This window comes from Bidens hawaiensis, unplaced genomic scaffold (genome assembly GCF_021521415.1).
Source record: "Bidens hawaiensis isolate Kalapana, Puna unplaced genomic scaffold, B.hawaiensis_p1.1 tig00031258_1, whole genome shotgun sequence".
NCBI lineage: Eukaryota > Viridiplantae > Streptophyta > Magnoliopsida > Asterales > Asteraceae > Bidens > Bidens hawaiensis.
The window spans coordinates 134,123-155,345 of record NW_027495271.1 but is presented as its reverse complement, the minus strand read 5'-3'; the positions used below and the strand labels follow the sequence as shown (position 1 = coordinate 155,345).

Below are 21,223 nucleotides of genomic sequence, written 5' to 3'. Positions count from 1 at the left end.
TAGTGTCACGAGTAATGAAACAATACGTGGCGCCCCGATGTATAATCCGCCATCGGTCGGGGTGTTACAGAAGGAGAGTCCATGGGCTTAAGCCCATGATCCCTAAATATAAATACCATTAATCACCAATTAATCCTCATTCTCACATATTCCATACACCACCAAAACACACACAACACCATCTTATAACCCGAACCAAGATCCGAAGGCGAAAACCCGAGCTTGTTGGTGCTGGAACGTCGCGACGGACCAAAACAACATCAAGGCTTAACCGGGTTCGTAGTTCGACTCGTTCAAGGTACGTTTATAGTTAAAAATCGTTCGTATAGGTTCGGTTTGATTTGGGAAATCATAGATCTGTGTTAGTTTGTTATAAACGAACCTAAAACAGCAAATATTACTGGAATTGATTAGCATTTGATAGGTTAATTGTTAACCTAAAAGAACCCGTAACCTATATGCCTAAATCGCACCCCTTAAACATCGATGTTAGGCCGATTTGATGGTTGGGGTTTGTAGGCGCTGGTCAGACGATTCCGTGGATACCTAAATCGAGTTATTTGGTTAAGAAACGAAGATGATTAAGGACGAACAGTAGCTGCAGCCGACAACTTCGCCTGCAAGCTAAGTTCGCCTGATGAACTTCGCCTGCAAAGCTAAGTTCGCCTGATGACAACTTCGCCTAAAGCTAAGTTCGCCTAAGGTTTAACTTCGCCTAAAGCTAAGTTCGCCTAAGGTTTAACTTCGCCTAAAGCTAAGTTCGCCTGATGACAACTTCGCCTGCAAAGCTAAGTTCGCCTAAGGTTTAACTTCGCCTAAAGCTAAGTTCGCCTGATGACAACTTCGCCTGCAAAGCTAAGTTCGCCTAAGGTTTAACTTCGCCTAAAGCTAAGTTCGCCTGATGACAACTTCGCCTGCAAAGCTAAGTTCGCCTAAGGTTTAACTTCGCCTAAAGCTAAGTTCGCCTGATGACTGCCCCCGGACCCCCGTTCGTTGTGGGTAGTAATTAAGATTAGAAAGATGATATAAGTAGTGATAGTTGATTGATACGTATACTTGTTATACAGTCAGTCGTGCACAACTGAGGAAAGGGATTACGATTAACGGTGAACGTAACCGTGTTCAGGTGAGTTTCTAGCCCCATTTATGTGTTATGTTTTCGGGGCTGTGTGCATACTCGATATGTTTGTTAATACGCTTATCCTAAGAGATAAGTGTATGCCTTATGTGAATAATGTGATATGTATGAATGATGGCTTGACGGTACGTGAACGATCTTCGGATATTGCACGTACTGTCAGGTTGTAACGCTAAGTATAAGGTAAGTATGATATGTATGCTTATGTGTATGAATGTGATAAAGTTAATAAAAGAATGAAAGGATGGTTGTATGGTTACGAAGAGGGTACCGAGCCCTAATAATACTCGAGGTATGATGTATGGTTGTATGGTAACGAAGAGGGAATCGAACCCTACTAATATTCGAGAACTAGGGAACCGAACCCTACTAATATTCGAGGAAAGAGGGACCAGACCCTTATAATATCTGTGATGTTAGGGACCAGACCCTTATAATATCTGTGATGTTAGGGACCATACCCTTATAATATATGTGATGTTAGGGACCAGACCCTTATAATATCTGTGAGGTTATAGGGCGAAAGGCTCTTTAAAACGTATGCTTATGTATGTAAAGAAAGTATGAAGGTAAGAATGAAAGTATATGCAAATATGTGTGTATGAAAGAAAGTTAAGAGGTTAAGTATGAAATGTAAAAAGGTATTGTATGATTATGTGATTAACTAGAACTCACTCAACGTAGCTGACTTTTAGTATGCACGCAGGTGAGTAGGATGAGACAGCTCGCTTGAGGAGACACGTGGCACCGAATAAGAGGCTGGCATCGGAAGACTCAAGACGTTTAAGTTTAATGTTTCGTTAATTTTGAAAGACAAAATGATGTTTTAAGACAAGACGTGTTTTGTTATGAAATGTTCTATGAAAGCTTTTATATTCCGCGAATGTTTTAATTAACTCTGATATTTAGAACTGCGTTTATGAGTAAATCCAACACGAAAGTAGGGCTACCGGTAACGGGGCCTTACATAGTTGGTATCAGAGCATAAGTTCGAGTTCAACAAATTAAAAAATATATCCACCTTTAACAATATCATAAATTAAAAAACTATATTATAAGCCGTTATAAAACCAAAATATACAACCGTTATAAAACGATGTTGTGTTTGCCAAGGGTGTTACGTGCGAGGAGCGGGGTATTACAGGTGGTATCAGAGCAACTCTTGTGCCGTTCGGGATGATGGGACATGCCTCATCGAGGACGATGAGTCCAAAGGGGGGTTGTTTGTAACACCCTTGGCAAACACAACATCGTCCCACTCTTAGGCTATCCCACATCGGCCGTGGACAAGAGAGATTCTTGGTTCATAAGTAAATGTCCTGCCTCTTCAATCACCAACGCATTTTGGGCAACCAAAAACAAATCCGTGAGTTCTTCGTGGGCAGAGCGGACAATTTTGGTGGTAAGGGAGGCCGAGGTGTTATAGGGGGGTAAAAAGGAAAATTTGTTTTAGCATCGCATCTGCCTTCTTATGTCGCTAGCCAAGAAACATTTCCGACGAGTTGTAGGTTTCCAGCGAACATTTCTACCACCTTACCACCTGTTGGCACCCTCAAACGTCATCTCCATTTCTTCTAATCATATCCAATCTCCATACACCCTGAACCAAGCTACCACCACCTAGGGGTGTGTTTTTTAACCGTACCCAAATAACGAACCCGATCCGAAGCGACCCGAGACCCAGATAACCCAACCGGAATTCACCTAAACCGATTAAACTCCTAACCCTAACCCAAGATAAAATATTTGGGTCGGTATCTGGGTTGAAATACCCAAATTCGGGTTGACCTAAATAACCCGAAGTATAGTACATCGATGCATGTATCCCTAATTTTTATACGGTAGTTTCGCATTGAAGTAACAGATTGACCTTATGTATTCTTGTTTGGTTGTTCTCAAGACTCTAATTAATATTGGATCTATCACATCACATCCCAATGTATTAATTATCATAAAGCATGTTGATAATGTATTTTCAATTCAAAAACTTAAACAGTATAGTATTTAAACCAATATGTATTGAGCATGTTCTTCAATCTACACAAGTATTGATCCACAAACTACAACACTCCTTCATCCCGTGTAATGCATGCTTGTATGATAAATTTCATATTTTGCTAAATAATATATGTTATTGTTGAACATGGTTGTATATTTTGGTTTTATAACGGCTTATAATATAGTTTTTTAATTTATGATATTGTTAAAGGTGGATATATTTTTTTAATTTGTTGAACTCGAAACCCGACCCGAATTTACCTGAACCGTTCAACCGAGACCCGGACAAACCGAACTTATTTGGGTCGGTTCTTGGGTCAATTTATTTTGAGTTCAAACCCGAACAACCCGGAATCCGAATAAAAAACCCGAAGAACACCCCTACCACCACCCGCTTACGTTTATTCGGTGAGCTTACTACACTTCTGGTAGCTTCCGGAAAACCTGCAACTGGTAGCTTTTTAGTCACCAGAAACATATCACCACCATAATCGTTCGTCATCTTTGACGAGCAGTGAAATCAGAAGCCACCTTTGACGACCCAAGCATTTCCAGTGACATCATAATTGTTCATCATCTCCAGCAAATTGTCAGAGGTGTAGTAACCTCGCTTGTTAAACGTGAACATGCGCCGGTGGCTTTATTCGGGGCTTATAGAGACAAGAGACAGGTAAGGAGTGGAGATGAAAGTTGAGGGTGCCAATTGGTGGTAGAAATATTCACTGGAAAACCTGCAACTCAACGTATGAGGTGTTAAACAAAATTTTTGTTTTACTCATAACTTAGCAAAATGACACTTTTTGTCCCAAAACTAACTAGGTTAATCCAGGGAGTGACACATAAAAACAAATTAAATTATAGAGTGGTCGTGGTTAACTCGTTAGTTGGGAGTTGGAGCGACCAGCATATGATAGTTTTTTTTGAATGACCGACGGATCCTCTAAATAGGTTACTGGCTAAATTTATCATATCAGGATACACTCGTCTTCCTATCCAAGGAAAACCCTTACCTAAGACCAACATCCGACGACACGACAATATGATAAGGTAAAACCCGTTCAATTAAATGATCCAACCAGTAACCACCAATTAGTAGCTTACTCTCCATCATCACCTCATACCACTAAAATTAAATAACATAGAAGAGAACTAAACATCACATGTACCCTAACTCTCAACCCTTTTATTTTTAGAAAAATAATAATTATCCAAACATTAATATGACAAAAAGAAAACCATTGTTTGACATGTGAACAAATCACACCCCTCCACGTGTACCCACCAAATGACCAAACTACCCTCATACCACCAACAAATAAAAACATTACGTACTATACTACTCACCATCCTTTCTCTAGGTTTCATTTCACTCAAATCACTTCATCGAAACAAATTGACACCCAATTCAAACTCCCAATAATCTTTATCATCCAATCCAATCACACCACCTTCCAATTCAGCCTTCAAACCCACCAATTACCCCTTCTTTCGCGTCTTCAATTCGACCAATTTTGCAAATTATTCGAGCCCTAGAATCGGAATTGGGGGAAACATTAATCGGACGGTCGGATTCAATCGCCGAATGGAGGGAGGTAGTGATACGATTTCAATTTCTTCTACAGTTAATTGTTCTGGTAATTGTTTACTAATTGTTATGCTTTGGTTACTGGTGTTGGTTCAATTTTACTGTGGGTGAGTTTGAGCAAGTGCGTTGTTGTAAAGATTTGATTTTTAGTGTTTTTATGTGAAGTTGATGAGTTTGGGAGGTGGGTTTGAGTTGATTTTGGGTTTCGAGTATGATAAGTATGAAAATTAGGTTAAATTGTATTGACTGTTAGGTGCCTGTTCAATTTGATTTTGGTTAGTTGGGTTTTTATGGAATTGAATTAGTTGAAATGAAAATTGAATTGCATGTTAGGGTTTGAAATGTTTTTTTTTCTATATATATTAAATAGATTTGGTAATAAACTAATAATTATGTTTTTTTATTGATGTTGATGCAATTTTACTGTGGGTGAATTTGAGCAAGTGGGTTGTTGTAAAGATTTGATCTTTAGTGTTTGTGTGTGAAGTTGATGAGTTTGGGAGGTGGGTTTTGGTTGTTTTTGGGTTTTAAGTATGATAAGTATGAAAATTAGGTTAAATTTGATTTTGGTTAGTTGAGTTTTACTGGGATTGAATTATTTGAAATGAAAATAAAATTGCATGTTAGGGTTTTGAAATGTTTCTTGAAGATAATTCTTCTGGTAATAAACTAATAATAATTGTTATGTTTTGTTTATTGGTGTTGGTGGTGGCGGTGGTATTTTACTGTGGGTGAATTTGAGGAAGTGGGTTGTTATAAAGATTTGATATTTGTGTGTCGTGTGTGAAGTTGATGAGTCTGGGTCTCTGGGAGGTGGGTTTGGGTTGTTTTTGGGTTTTGAGTATGATAAGTATGAAACTCAGGTTAAATTTTATTGACTGTTGTGTGTCTGTTAAATTTGGTTTTGGTTAATTGATTTAGTTGTTAGTTGCTTTTAGCTCGTGATTGTATTCCTGCTTTGTGCTTGAAATGTTTTTTGAACTTGAGCTAAAGCTTCTACTCTGCAGTTGTGTGTAATTTTCTTATGTGTGTCAACTTTTAAGCAGTATTCTATTTTCCCCAAATTGGAACAAGGAAATTTAACTGCAAATTAAGCTCTCTTGTGATTTCTTTCTCTCTGTTGAAAGCTTCCTCACATGGAAAGACTGTCTTGCATTCGATTGTAGTATTAGAAAGCGAGTAGTATACATTTTAAGATGAGAAAAAGTAGAAACATATGTTAGCATGAGGGCTGAGGTTGAATTTGGATTCTTTGAGTGCATGTAGCCAATGCAAGTGACTACTTTATTAATTAGATCTTTGACACAGGAAGCATGATTAACCAGATAAATTTGAGTAACGTGTAGTAATTTTAATGTAGTATCTAGTAACAAAAATGATAACACGGTTAAAGAAGAATTTTTTTATGGCTTCATCGTTTTCTTTGATTTTGATGTTATAAATGCTTGAATTCAGGAAATTTGTATGTAGATACTTTACAATCTTGCTAGGTCTTTGCTATTCTCTCTCTTGAATATGAGGCGTGGATCAGTTTTAGAAGTTTTAGTTTGAACATATGTGTAGTTAGGATGATACTTGCTAGATCTCAATATCTCATTATATTAAATGTATATACATGATCTGTATTTGTACATAAATATATCTTTCTTACTACTTTATTTAAACTCTAGAGATACTCAATGGATATTGATGACAACGATGCTCAAGACCAAAATCTTTACATAGTTGAGGAAGAGAGCTCCAAAGTTTCTCCTGTATCGCCTTCATATTCTCTTCCCAAATTCGAATTTGACGATAGCTTGCAGGGTCACTTGAGGTTCGATAATCTTGTTGACAACGAGGCTTTTCTTGAAATCACAAGTCAGGAAGATAATCACTGGATTGAGGAATATTCAACCGCTGTGAAATCAACGCGGAAAAATGTATGGTCTGAAGCAACATCTTCAGAGTCGGTTGAAATGCTTCTAAAATCAGTTGGACAGGAAGAGAAAGTTTTAGAAGAAAGTAATAGGCACAGTAGCTTAACTAATGTAATGGATCCCAAGGGGACATTAGAATCAGTAGTTTTAGGTGACAAATGTAATACTTCCATTGGTGAGGACACACTTGATAAGATAGGTGATGATGTAAATCAGGAAGCCAGTAAAATCGCAACTGAATCTTTAGCTAGTAAGTTACAAGAAGATTCTTCTATCTCTAAGGTAGAACATGGAAACACAGGCTCCTCACAGAATGTTGAAAATGCTAGCGACGTGTCAAAAAACGAGTATAATACCGACCCTGATAATACTATTGAGAGCAAAGAGAATAGTATCGATAAGTCAGTCAACGATGGCACTATAGCTGATGAAACACTTGTTTCTGTTAATGAGGAAACAGAAAATGGTGTTGGATGTGATGCCCAGCGTGTTACTTCAGGTACTAACATGGTTTCTTCACATTTTCACCAATTTGAGATTAATATTTCTCGTAAAACATTACTAAGAATGTGTTCTTCAGCTGAAACTCCGGCTGAGGTTATCTTAGATAAGGATGATACAGCTGGAATTACGGACGATGGAGCTGCTGATAGCTCAAAGAATGCTGAATCTAATATGGATGTTCTAAAAGATGCTGGTATATTAACTTATGATTATATTTATAAATGTAGATAATAGTGATGTTATTTGAACTAATTATTGTTTAATTTTGCTAATCAGTTGTGGCTGCGGAATTGAGTAAGGTATCATCTTCTGACACAACCGATGGTGTACAGCTACCTTCTGGAACTGTTGCTACATCTGATGTCGTTACAGAAGACCAACCAAGATCTCCTATACTTGGGGTCAGTTTATTGTCGAGCGATAATAAAGAAAAAGTAGAAGTGGGATCAAACAGTGAGGAAACTTCTCAGAAACAGGCCCCTGTAGTTGAACAAGTCATAATTTCTGATGGTGCTGAAAAGGGGGTACACTTTAATGCGGGTCGAAGTGAACAAACAGCAGATGCTGACTCAGCAAGGCTTCTGGATCCTAAGGAGTCAAAGACAGGAGAAGATGGGATGGAACATCTAAATCTATCAGGTGATCTTTGTTTTTTTTGGTTAGATATAATAAAATCTGTATATTCAGTAAAGAAATGCATTTATATATATATATTAGTGAAAGGGGAATTTTGCATAAATTTGCTATAAGATCAGTTTTTTCTAATGGAGATGAAGGCTATTTTCAAACATAAGTTTGATTAGATTATAGGTGGTAGGATGGTGGAATTATATAAAAGAATGCAAAAGGCTATATATTTGTAAAAAAATCGCCGATAACTAAGAATATTAAATGGTAGTGTACTGTAACGTTTTTGTAATAGAAGTTGTGAACGATAAAAACAGTATAGGTTATTACTACATCTAATTTACAAGGTTATTGGATTTCTGTCAGATCAAAGATGTCTAGATACATTTTCTTTTGTGAATACTATCCTGATTAGTTATCTGACTTTTGCAGTTAATATGCCAGATCAGCAGCAGGCTTCTGTTGATGTAGATGGGTCATCTGGACTCGACACTAATCCTTCTTCTTTGGATAAACCTCAAACCTGTTCTTTTTCAGACACAAAAAGCATTGAACTTTCTCAAAGTTCAAAAGATGATCTCACCAAGGGTTCCGTGCGTGATAATGCCACAATTTCAAGTAGTGGTACAAACGAAGAAAAAAACTTTACTTTCAAGGTCAATGCAAGTTCAAGTCAAAACCTTAATTCGCCAATGGTAATAATAATTTTTTTTTTTACTTTTGTGCTTTGTTTCTCATTGCATTATAATCTAACAATGCTTTTTTCATTGACTTTTGCTTAGAATACGGTGTCATCTGTTAGCTCTCATGGTAACCAGTTAGATCCTATTAAATTGCATGAAGATTCTCCAGTTAGTCAAATACCTAATGTCACCGCCACTGAGGCAGGAGCCAAGGGAGCCTCTGCACGTAAACCGAGAAGAAAACCAGTCGGGACAGAAACCACCAAGCAAACTAACAACTTGAAGGAGAAAATGCCTAGACGTTCACGTAAAGTAGAAAAATCGGCTCCATTGCTAACACCCCCTGTAACTGCACAAGTTAGTCTAGTCAGCAATCCAAGGCCAGGTGACATGGCTCCTATGTCTACTTCAAATCTACCGAGTCTGAATAACTCAACCTCTGTATTCCATCACTCGTTTACCGACTCTCAGCAAGTGCAACTGCGAGCACAAATTTTAGTATACGGATCAGTATTGTAAGTACTTACACTTTACATACATATGCATAATTTTATTTTTGCATATGCACGCGTGCTGTTTAGTTTTTTATATGCGTGACTGAATATTTCAGATCTGGAGTACCACCTGAAGAGCCTCATATGATTGCTGCATTTGGTCAATCTGGTCAATCTATGTTACAGTTTCTGTTTTCTTTAGTATTTGTGGAAAATACCAGATATCTCATATTAGTTGTGTCACATGGTTTTTGCAGATGTTGAAAGGAGAGCCTGGGAGGCTACTTGGCATGCTTATGTAGAAAGGGTTCGTGGTCACAAGGCCCAGCCCAATAACCCTGGCCCAAGTACTCCTAACCCAGGAGTTAAAGTAGGTTCTGCTCAAAGCAAAGTTCTCTCTGGCGTTTCTTCACCGATTGTTAATCCCATTATTCCAATTTCGTCTCCTCTTTGGAATATTCCTACCCCTGGCGGTGCATCACAGTCGAATGCTATGCCTAAAAGTGAGATTTTTGGCCCGTATCAAACTCCGGGGGTGCAGAATTTTCCTGGACACAACCCTATGTGGCTATCTCCGGGCCCGTTTTCTGGCCAATGGGTTGCGTCTTCACCAGCTGCTTCTTTCAATGCTTGTTTCTCTTCATTGCCCATTACCGAGTCTGTAAAACTAACCACGGTTAAAGAATCAGGTGTTCCAAGTATACCTATGATTCCCGTGGGCCCTAATGTTCATCCAACCGCTTCTCCAGTGGTATCATCTGGTCAAACTTCAAGTGACCCAAAAAGCCGAAAGAGGAAGAAGGTTGTCGGTAGTCATGTTGCAACATCAGCTGCCTTATCAACACCTGTTCCCATCTTTCCTAATTTTGTTCCAACTATATCTTATGCATCTACCCATGGTCAACCTAGCCATGTGGTCCATGTTGACCAAAATATAGAGAAGATTGTAAAAAAAGATAACACTTTTAGCAAAATTGAGGAGTCGAAGGTTTTGGCAGCAGATGCAGCAGCGCATGCTGCGGATGCTGTCAAGCATTGCCAAAATGTATGGAGTCAACTCGAAAGTCAAAAGAGTTCTGGTCTGGTTTCAGATGATGAAGCAAAGCTAGCGTCTTCAGCTGTCTCAATAGCAGCTGCTTCTTCTGTTGCTAAAGTGGCTGCCGCTGCTGCTAAAATTGCATCAAACGTTGCAGAACAAGCAAGATTAATGGCTGATGAAGTACTTTTATCAAACCGAACTGAAACTTATGATCAAAGCGGCACTACTTCAATCATTTCTGCTGCTAAAGAAGCTGCTCGTAGGAGAATCGAAGCTGCCTCTGCTGCTTCAAAACACGCTGAAAATCTAGATGCTATTGTAAAAGCTGCTGAGCTGGCAGCAGAAGCGGTATCACAAGCTGGGAAAATTGTTACACTTGGTAATCCTTTGTCTTTAGAAGAATTGGTTAAGGCTGGTCCCGAGGGTTACTGGAAGTCTCCTCAGTCCAGTCAGCAGGGTCGTTCTGATAAACAGAATGTTGAAACTGCTATTAAGGATAAAGAAAATTTGGATGTTGACCAGAGCATGCCTCAAAATACCCCAGCCACGTTGAAAGATAATATCATTAAAGAAGGTTGCCTAGTTGAGGTAAAGGAGTTGGATTATAAATTTTCAGATGTTTACTTTACAATATTACATTTGTGATGTTTGGCAGTTTATTTTAAAGCACCATGCTTATTTTCTTATTTTATTTTTTTTTTGCTAGGTGCGGAAAGATACCGACAAGAAGAAAAACGCCTGGTTTACAGCAAATGTATCGACTCTGAAAGATGGAAAAGCGTTTGTTTGCTACACTGAACTCCAATCAGACGATGGTAAGACCTTACAAACACAATCTTTTATGAATGTTCAGTATAATGTGTATAGTTGGCATATTTTGTATTTATTTAATCATCTTCCTACAAAACCTTTTAGGGTCAGGGAAATTACAGGAGTGGGTCCCACTTGAAGTTGAAGGAACCGAGTCACCTAGGATACGCATTGCTCATCCTATAACTACCATACAGTCTGAAGGCACTAAAAAGAGGGGCAGAACCACCCTCACAGATTATGCTTGGTGCAGTGGGGACCGAGTTGACGTGCGGGTCCAAGATTGGTAAGCATTATATCCATTTGCAACTATTTTTTAAACTAAAATGTAGCTCTTAATAAAAAGTTGTATCTTTTTGCTAAATGGGATGACATTTTTTGTAGCTGGTGCGAAGCAGTTATCGTGGAGGCAAATAAGACTGACTTAACTTCTCTAACCGTTCAATTTCCTGGTATGTATGGTTATATAAAACAGTCTAGAATTTTTTAATACAATATGCTGAAATCTTGGGCCCCACCTGGTTAACAGAGCAAGGAGAGACATCTGTTGTTCGGTCATGGCTTGTAAGGCCGACTCTTGTATGGAAAGATGGCAAGTGGTCTAGTCTGAAGGGGTCCTACTCTTCAGAGGTAAGACAATCTGTGTATTATTATTATTATTATTAATATTATTTTAAGGGGTATTGGATTTTAATAATCCCAAGTGAGTTTATCATTGGTGGTCTAAATTTTTAAAAAATGGCTCTTAGTGGTCCACTGTTAAAAAAACTTAACAGCCTTAACATTTTCCGAATTCCAAACTGTTTTTTAGGGCTTTTTATCGAAAGGATGATACGAGTCAATTGATGTAAAGCTTAGCTTGAAACGATGCTTCAAACTACTTGATTTTTGTTAACTGGAAGTTCAAACACCCGATTTGAAGCACTAATCAAGCCGTTTGGAGTATCGTTTCGAGCTAAGTTTTACATCAATCGACTTGTATCCTCCTCCCGATCAAAAGCCCTAAAAAATAAATTTTAAATTCGGTATAATGTTAACGCTGTTAAGTTGAGCCAATCTTTTTGAAATTTGGGACCACAAGTGGCGATAAACTCAGTTGGGATTATTATTGGCCAATAGCCTTTAGTTGTGATTATTAAAATCCAATCTCTCTTATTATTAATATTATTATTAATTTTTTCTAATGAAATATATGGTTACAGGGTGATACGCCACATGGGAAGCGACATAAGATTGGTGGTAACCCTGTTGTAGAAGGTAAAGAATCAAGGATTATTCCTATATCTTCCCAAGGAATATCAATTGATATCGGCAAAATGGAAAGAATCGAAAAGGACACTTTTAAAACAAACAAAAGCAGTTTGCAGAAGAAACAATCGAGGGTTGTTTTTGGTGTTCCTCAACCCGGGAAGACACAGAAGTTCATGGATGTGAGCACGCATCGTGTTGATGATAAAACCCATAGTATTAATAATAATAAACCAAAAGGTAATCCTAAAATCGATGCCAAAGAAAAGCAAGTTGCTGAAGTCAAATCCAAAGTTACCAAGACTAGAAAGCCGCCCGTACCCTTGATCAAATCGTTGACTCAAAAGGACAAGTCAAAACCTGCTAAACCAGCTTCACATGAAGATGAAAATTTGTCGGGTGAACCAAACATGATGGATGCTGACTCTTCTAATACCGAGGACGCAAAGGAAACCGCAACATTGAAGGGACCTAAAGTAGAAGATAAGCCAACTTCAGAAACAGAACCGCGCAGATCGGTTCGTAGAATCCAGCCGACATCAAGGGTAAAATGTTTTTTTTTGCTTATGTGTTTGAAGTTTTGTTTCTTTTCTAAACCGAGTGTTTTGAGCTTTGTTTCTTGTAGTTATTAGAAGGGCTGCAAAGTCAATTGACTGTTTCACATCCAAGTCCAAGAAGCCAAAAGGTTACATCAAAAGGTAAAACACATTTTACACCATTTAAATTAAGCCAAAAAAATGTTTTCTTTTTTTCATATATAAAATATTATTTTTGTAATGATACACATGGGTTTTTAACAGCGAGTAGCTGAGACAATCAGGCGGGAAGGGGTCCAACTCCAATAGTGTTGTGTGTAAATTAAGCAGAGATTTTAGAACTAGGAATGATTCCGGTTACAATATTAATAAGCTTTAAAGCATGTCGTTAGCTTGCAGAAGATGTTCATATATTTTCCTAACCAGATTGCTCTGTATATCGTTGTTTCTGTGGTTTACAGACAGTATCATGCTTATGTTGTCGTTCTTAAGATGATGATAACCATTCGTATCGAGTTATTACAGGGTTTGATTTATGTGGTTCTGTGAGCTTTTGTTAGTTGTTCACATGGTTGTTTCGATAACTTGTGCCTTGAAGCTAGCTTGAAATTGACTCGGTTTGTAAATGAGCGAGCTTGGATGTGTTACGATTTTAACATGTCTTGAATAGGAACATTTCTGTGACAAGTTGCGTGATCCTATGTAGAGGTGCACAAACCGGTATTTTTGAGAACCCGAAAAGGTCGGGTATTTTTCGGGTCAGGTTGTAATCGCGGGTCGGGGCCATAACCGGGTATTTTGTGCATCTCTAATCTTACTAGTCAGCGGTGGGTCATGTGATGTGTGTAGGTCTAGATAACATTAATGTTGTGTGTGTATACATATGTATCCATGCGGGGTGTGTAGTAGGTGTGAAGAGTTAATATGTATGTGTGTATGCATGTGAGATGTGGGATATGTATGGTGTTGACATTGTTATGGTGTGCCTGTGAGTGGATGTGTTATGTAGATGCAAGATTTGAATCATTTAATGGTTAAATATTATATAGATTAAGCATAAAGTTATCCAACTGATCTTATACTTACTTTGAAGTCCATCAAAAAGTCAACTTTCTTATACACAATTGTTTTCAGCTTTCACACCCTAATGACACAAGGGCAAAATGGACATTTTGAAAAATATAAAATACAACAATGAGCTAACTTTAGCTCAAGATATAAATCAAGCAAAACTCAGACCTAAAATCACCATAAGAATTCTTGCTACCATTAGTCAAACCAAAAGTCAACATCATCCTATTCTTCTAATGATGATGATATCTTCCTTGAACTTGCAATTTCTAAATTTTGCACATTATGCACACCTTGATCTTCTTCATTACGCCCGTATTCGGATTCTGCTTCGGACGATCTTGATAAAGTTTGGTTTTTGAGGTAGTTTTTGTCAACGTCAGGAAACTTGAAGGGCCTTTTGCAAATACAAGTCGAAGGGTATTCGTGGAATTCGCCACGGCTTGTTTTCAGCTCGTTTGGTTCGCCTAAAAATCCTTGTTGGGCCGCTTTCACCTTCTTAGCAAACGATTCCCAAGACATTTTATCGCGTTTAAGAAACAAAGCGTTAAGCTTTTTCGCATTCGGCCGAATGGTTCTTTTGTGCCCCATATACCTCCTTTTGAATGCAACAAAAAAGAGTTAGATGGCTCTTAAATACCAACCAAATCAGTATTCAAAAGTAAAACTGCGTAAGGGTATTTTAGTCATTTCACACAAGCAGACGAACACTAGTTCTTTAATTTATGCAATAAATGGCCAACGTACAAATAAATTCATTTAAGCCGACACTATATAAAAATCACTTTTCATCGCCCCTACCGTTTTCTCACCACAATCATTAAGATTCAAACTTTAATAGAAAAATAACAAGATTATCTACTTTCGTACCTTCGCCCGCAAGAATTTTCGCCATGTTTCCGTTATTATTGGTGACAAAAACATCACTTTCATCACAGACAATGTAGTCAATGGCCGCAAGCCGAGATAAATATGGAACAAAAGGTTCAAGTTCTTCATTTGCAAGCATCTCTTTGGTGTATAAATTTGGAAACAAATCCCTAAGAGGCTTTAAAGTTTCATCACCGCCATATATTTCACCCGACGCAACATAAAGATACGTGCTATATTCAAAACCAAGCGCCTGAAGCATTAAACCGACTTCATGAGGTGTCAAAGGACATTTTCCTCGCTTCCGCTCTCCATCAGGACTTGTTTCCTAATCAAGAAAGCTTATTATTCTAAAATGTCGCGCACAAAAGATAACTTTCTTTTTATATAAAAATGTTTATAACAAACTCACGGGTAATGTCGTCCATATTTTCCTGATTTCACCGAGGTCGTTTCTTTCTTTATCACCACCACCATAGTAACAGCCCGAAAACGCAAGCATATCGGGCTCAAACCTGTAATCAAATGAAACGGGCCAAGCAGGTCAAACGGGTTAAAAGTCAACCAACGGTTATTCAAGCGTTTTTAAGTTCCTCAGTCGAGGTATTGAACCAAACTAAATGTGATGGTTTTTATGACCATGTTACCACATTAAATGATCATTTAACACAAAAAAGGTGGACACATAGAAGTTGGTAGGGCTACTCGACCCGGCCCGTTTAGACCCACAAAAAAATTACCCAGTATAGTAACAACCTTAAGTGTACTGCAATGAAGCGAGGGGCCATTTTTCTCATTTTCACGACGATTTTTTGACCAAGGTTTTGTATCGGTTTAGTAAACCGTAAAGCGTGATAATTGACCCTACAACGCATTCGTTGTAGCTCTTCATCAAGATCATTAGCAAGCCTATAATCAAACTTTGTTAACTGAACAGCCTGCATTGAAAATACACATCACAAAGTAAAAATAAAATAATATGGACCATAAAGTGTTTCGGGTCAACTCGGCCCGTTATCCACTTTTCCACCTATAAGATGTAAATTAACTTGAATTTAGGTAATATCTTACACGTCTCTTCACGAGTATTGGCAGTACTTCATCAAGGTAAAATTGAGGTTCGGATTTCCGTGGGACCCGCATTGTGTACGGTGGTTTTTCGAGTGATCTCATGACTTTTTCGGGGACTCTTTTGACAACGGGCACCTCCTTTGCGAGATAAGATATGAACCAGTCGACATCAAATATGTTGGCAAAATCACTGCAAATTTATAAAAGTTAAGGTAAGTTCTAAACCTTTTTTTTTTCAAAAATGCAGCATAAGTTAACAAAATAATATTTTTGTTCACTCACCTATCATCCTTCCAGTACGAGTGATGATCCAACTCGGGAATCACTAATGTAGCATTTAGAATCCGTGCAACGACTACAGCATCAGTAATCTGCAAGAAAGAAATTTATTTAAAAAAAAAGAATGCTAGAGGTGAATGTATGTGTAACACGCTACAGATCAAAACGGGTCATTTTTATTATAAACCGGGTCGAACTGTGTTGACCCAAAAACCCTTTTGTCCCTCTCTTATTCGTTTAATAATAATAATTCTTCAAATCTTTAAATAAAGTGATTTACAAGGGTGTTTGTGTTTTAAATACACTTTAAGTAACTTTCAGCCCGTTTGATCCATTGAGCCCGTTCGAGTCATTTGACCCGTTTGATTCAAGAGTAGAAATATTTACCCCTGTTCTTTGCTGGTTCAATCCACCACTCGCAGCAATTAGCAGATAACCATTTGAAACCAGTTGATGATTATGAGCTGCACATGTCATAATAGTAAAAAGTTATGTAATTAATACCACAAAGACAAAACTAACAACTTATGAATGCTTTTCAACATAAATTCCTTAGCAACATATGCACTTCAAAAAAGTGAGTAATTAATAGTGTCAAATTAGAGACAAATATTGTAATTATTATAATTTAAAAAGACTGACTTGCATAGTAAGGGCTTCTCTCACTGCATCCATAGTATGATTTTGAGAAATTGGATTCCCATATGTCAACTTGTACATCATTTAACCGGTCCTGTGTTTAAACAACAAACCGAACGTGTTCGTTAATATCTTCCAATATGAAAAATAACCCAGGTTCAAAGATATCACATTTTCAATAGATTACATATCTAAATACAAAATCTCAAGAAAATAGATGCTCATAAACATTGCTAAAATCATGGTTGCAGAAGTCGCTAGGCGCTGCCAAGTCAGTCGACTAGGGAGTTGTGAATACTCGCCTAGCCGGGGACTGCGTGGTTGTAAAAATGCACATAGGCGTCGATTAATCACCGACTAGTCGTCGATTAATCGCAGTTTGGGCAAAATCGGTCAAAATTGAAAAACATATATATATATAAAATTTGGTACATATATGTATATTTGAAAATTAACATATAAATTCGAATATGATTAATCATGATTAATCGCTAGTCCCTACCCCCACTGCTCGACTAGTGCGTACAACACTGGCGGGTAGTACCCAGACATGGACATGGTAAATTCCAAAGAAATTAATTTTCTGGAAATTATAACAAAATACATTAATATCAAAAAAATACTAAAATATTTAAAATTTTGATACTCATTCTTTAATATTATAAACATAGTAATAATTTACTTCTCGTCTTTTAATGTATCTTCGTGAAAAACAACGAAAATCGATAAAAATACATGAAAAACAGCGAAAATCCAAGTCTGACCAGTTAATGTCTGCCGAGTTGAAGAAACTCGTCTCGGCACCATTAGTACTCAACCGCCTAGACCGATTTTTCAGGTAAAATTATATCATTAAAAAAAAGCCACCACCAAACATCATGAAAAAAGTTACAAGATAAAGGTAGCTAGATCTCTCACACATATCATGACAAGTGTTGATGAATGAATCATGTATGTATGTATGAGAGATAAATAGAAAGAGAAAATATATATAAGATATACTTGTTTTTTGTTCTTCAAGAGTCTTCGTTTAGCAACAACTTTATGTGAACACCATTCAAGATCAGAAGCCACATGCCCAGTTAAGAAAGACATCAAACCCATCACAAACAACATCACCCCAGTCACCACCGTCCATGAGATCCGCCGCCTCTGTCCACTGTCCGTCGGTGTCCATAACAAACAATGATGAACCTCAGCAGTAGCAGCAGCTTGTTTATTATTATTAGCCAACACCAACACTCTTCCAGTATATATCCAAGATTTATCTTTAGCTTTAGCTACCCCCATTGAACAATAATATTATTGTTAATAATAATATTATTATTTTTGTGGTGTTGTTGAAGTAGTTTCATAACCTCTTGAAAGAAACAGAAACAGTTTATAGATGGGTGTTTTGTGGAGTTTAAAGGGTTTAAGTAACGGGTCTAACGGGCTTTTTATTATTATTATTATTATTATTGGAATTAATAATTGGGAAATGAAGTATGGAGAAGTGGGAGTTTTAGAGAGAGAAAAAAGGAGAATGTTGAGTGTGAGAGAAAAAGAAAGTGTGTGTCTTGGATTATGTGATTTAAATGATTACGTAAATTAATCTGCCAGTGGGGGTCCACTGGATTGTAATTTGTTTATGTCAAGTGCGACATGTTTGCAGGTAAATAACGGATTAAAACATTATTATAGTGGGACTACTTCTCACCATTCACCTCAACCCAGTATTGTGTATGAATCATACATTGCATATTTCCCTAACTAAAAAAATAATTACATATTTTTTCTTCCTAACACATATAAAAAGTGAAAATATGTAATTGATTTTTGGGGTTGAGGATATATGTAATTAAAGGGTATTTAACAAGGGGAAATATGTAAAAATTCCTTTTTTTTTGCTATATAGGTTTTAAATAATCTTAATTATTACCCTTTTTATTTCGGTCTTAATTAATAAAACGGTTGGTGACAGTCTTATCTTTTATCATTTATTTAACAAAATTTTAACGTCGTTAGTTTTTTTATTATGTTACAAGCTTGCGTGTCAAAAACTTAATTACGTGGCATATACGTGTTGTGTTTATGTGACAGATTGCACCACCACCATGGTAGCCACCACAACTACCAAAAGAAACAGATCTATACTTGTCGAAACCAGGAAATCATTTTTCCGGTGAACGAGTATGGTTCAGGCGAGTATAGATTTGCCTCTTTTGGTCGTTGGGGTGGCGACAATGGCGAGAGAATGACAACTGGTTTGGTGCCGGCATGGTGTTGTGGGGTTACAACTGGTTAAAGGCCTGAGGTGGATGGTGCCACCCCTTTTGACGCCTCCAGAACATGTGATATGATTTTTGGTTTCATTGTTACCTTTGGTTACGAATAAAGTTTATACGATCAATGGAGATTATGAAAAGAAAATCTAATACGGGTACAGTACTAATATACCGCACCGTAACAAACCAAACCAATACATTCGATAAGATATTTGGTACCGATCGCATTCCTATTTTTCAGTTCTCATACTTTTATGAGGTATATAAACAATTACAACATATTCATTTTACTCATATACAAATACATTTTAATCAAAATGTGGGATTTATTCAATGTGATTTTTGAGTATAGATATTTCTTATAAATCAGTGTTTCTCTTGTAGACAAAATAGACTGAAACAATGTGAGATTTACTTATAGTGTAACATTATGAGCACCCTCATTGGTGGTTAATGTGGAGTATAAAAGTCGAATCAAAACATATAATATGAATTTGAAATAATTAAAGCATATTTAGATACGCTATATCACAAGTGTGTTAACAAGTTATCACAATTGATTGTATGCGATGAGCATGTGATTGTATTCAAATATACCATGTGATGACAATTGATTAATTTCAAAGGAAGTTATAGCTACAACATGCATTGTAAACCGAAGTGTCAAATTCAAAATTAAGTGACATGTAACAAATATGAAAAATAATTAATTAATTTATAAAAAAAATAAAGCACACTGGAAAATATAAAAAGCCAGATGTCGATATATAAAATCAACGTTGTAAAAATCGTTAGGCGACTACGCTAGTCGGCTGATAGGGTAGAGACTAACAATCAGTCTCGATTAATCGGATTGAAATTTATATGTAATTTTTCAAATATACATATATGCACGAATTTTGATCAAATAACGATTGATCAACGATTAGTCGATGTGATACCGACCAGCGACTAGTCGGGCATTAATCGATGCATAGACGGAAATTTTACAGTCATGTATGAAGCAAGTAATTTGTACTCAAATGTTAAAAAAAAAATATCTAAATAATAATATTTTATTGAACGACCAACTGATAAAGTTTGGTTATGGGAGTAGCCCCAATAATAAAAGGCGGCCCCATACAACCCCAATTGCAGCACCCATGGGTAGCACAAGTGACCAAGCCAACAATTTTCTGTCTCGGGGAAAAACCCACCCAAATACCCGTTACGATAAAACTCAGTTGAAACTAAATTCGAATTTGAGACCTTATAAATTTATCGTAAGCCTTCACTTTCCTTTTAATATACAAAATTGAGCTAAAGCTAATTAGCTATTAAGGCCATGTGTAGTGGGCGTGGGCTCGGGTGAATTGTGGGCGCGAAGGGGCGAGAACACCGCCCCCCGGGGCGATATGTGGGTGAATTGGGGCGGGGGCGGGGTTAGATTGTCGCCTGGAAGAGATGAAGATTATTATTATTATATTATATATTATTATATTACTATTGTATATATGTATATATGTATATGTATATATGTTGTGTGTGTGTATATATGTATATGCAAAATGAATCCTAGAAACAACCCGAACCAACCGAACCATCCATTCCCTCCTTTCGGTCAACACCATGATTCGCAAAACCAACCGAACGTGAACTTACAATGGAACCCGATGAACCTAAATCAACCGAGCTATCCGTTTCAATTTCCCGACCCGAACCTAAATATGTACGCCAACCGAGCTATATGTTTTTTTATATTTTTAGTTATGTATTTTTTTGTATTTCTTTTTAATTTTAATCCTTTTTATTTAATTATTTGAAGAAATTGGTTTTTATTTGATTAGTTTAACTATAAAAAGTAAATAATAAAAAAAGATACTATGAGCCCAATTTGTAGCCCATACACCATTACACCCCAAAAACAAATTCTCATCCCATGCTGACTAAATGTCACGTGTCACAATTCGTCCCCATTTGTAGCCTCTCCACTACACATAGCCTAATTGATTTAAGTTAATACTTTATTTTCCACTCATAAAGTATATGTTTAAACTTAAGCTTTAAGTACATTTGGATAATTATTACCCACTATTCAATATTGATATTGGTGAGATTTTTTTTAAAGAAATTTGGAAGTTTGCGAGCGACATTGCAATAAGAAAATCTGTCGCTTTTTGAGTTTTGACCATTGCCCGTATATGTACAAAAGCATCTGTTTAGATTTTTGCTTTAAATATTCTTATAAAAATCAAATTTTATAGCATATGGTAAAGTGTATATAGTGTATAAAAGAACTAATTCCGAAAAAAAAAACACTAATATGGTAAAGTGTATAAAAGTTTATAAAAAACTAAACTATAATTAAAACAACTAAAAAGATCACAGTTTACAATATTTGTTATAGAAAACTAGTATCTTCACAGGCATATACGGAAAAAAAACTAGAATTGTGGGTTTATGCAA

At 36.9% G+C, this 21,223-nt stretch overlaps 2 protein-coding genes across 3 annotated transcripts; one reads left to right on the top strand and one right to left on the bottom strand.

The window, feature by feature from the left end:
- Positions 1 to 4,494: 4,494 nt before the first annotated feature.
- On the top strand, positions 4,495 to 13,137 carry LOC143581925 (protein SWOLLEN 1-like). 2 transcript variants are annotated; one of them, XM_077064607.1, is made up of 15 exons: positions 4,495 to 4,728; positions 6,392 to 7,139; positions 7,221 to 7,337; positions 7,421 to 7,783; positions 8,204 to 8,466; positions 8,554 to 8,969; positions 9,065 to 9,117; positions 9,206 to 10,575; positions 10,694 to 10,802; positions 10,903 to 11,083; positions 11,182 to 11,249; positions 11,327 to 11,427; positions 12,000 to 12,590; positions 12,671 to 12,743; positions 12,846 to 13,137. In XM_077064607.1, the coding sequence occupies exons 2-15, from the start codon at positions 6,401 to 6,403 to the stop codon at positions 12,854 to 12,856; spliced, it is 4,455 nt and encodes a 1,484-aa protein (XP_076920722.1). In that variant the 5' UTR covers positions 4,495 to 4,728; positions 6,392 to 6,400; the 3' UTR covers positions 12,857 to 13,137. The 2 variants fall into 2 exon arrangements, with proteins under 2 accessions (XP_076920722.1, XP_076920721.1); XM_077064606.1 differs by having other exon boundaries at positions 4,495 to 4,770.
- Positions 13,138 to 14,472: 1,335 nt separating this feature from the next.
- LOC143581928 (O-fucosyltransferase 29-like) lies at positions 14,473 to 18,185 on the bottom strand. Its single transcript, XM_077064611.1, has 8 exons — positions 17,514 to 18,185; positions 16,515 to 16,605; positions 16,260 to 16,336; positions 15,876 to 15,964; positions 15,594 to 15,783; positions 15,279 to 15,460; positions 14,935 to 15,037; positions 14,473 to 14,850 (listed from the first exon to the last, which is right to left on the bottom strand). The coding sequence occupies exons 1-8, from the start codon at positions 17,799 to 17,801 to the stop codon at positions 14,473 to 14,475; spliced, it is 1,398 nt and encodes a 465-aa protein (XP_076920726.1). The 5' UTR covers positions 17,802 to 18,185.
- Between the last annotated feature and the right edge of the window lie 3,038 nt (positions 18,186 to 21,223).

Coding starts and splice junctions, on each gene's coding strand:
- LOC143581925 (XM_077064607.1), top strand. CDS start 6,401: ATGGATATTGATGACAACGATGCTCAAGACCAAAATCTTTACATAGTT. Junction 7,338..7,420: donor GGATGTTCTAAAAGATGCTG/GTATATTAACTT, acceptor TTTGCTAATCAG/TTGTGGCTGCGGAATTGAGT. Junction 8,467..8,553: donor AAAACCTTAATTCGCCAATG/GTAATAATAATT, acceptor ACTTTTGCTTAG/AATACGGTGTCATCTGTTAG.
- LOC143581928 (XM_077064611.1), bottom strand. CDS start 17,801: ATGGGGGTAGCTAAAGCTAAAGATAAATCTTGGATATATACTGGAAGA. Junction 16,606..17,513: donor TCTTGAAGAACAAAAAACAA/GTATATCTTATA, acceptor GTTTAAACACAG/GACCGGTTAAATGATGTACA. Junction 14,851..14,934: donor AAATATGGACGACATTACCC/GTGAGTTTGTTA, acceptor TTTCTTGATTAG/GAAACAAGTCCTGATGGAGA.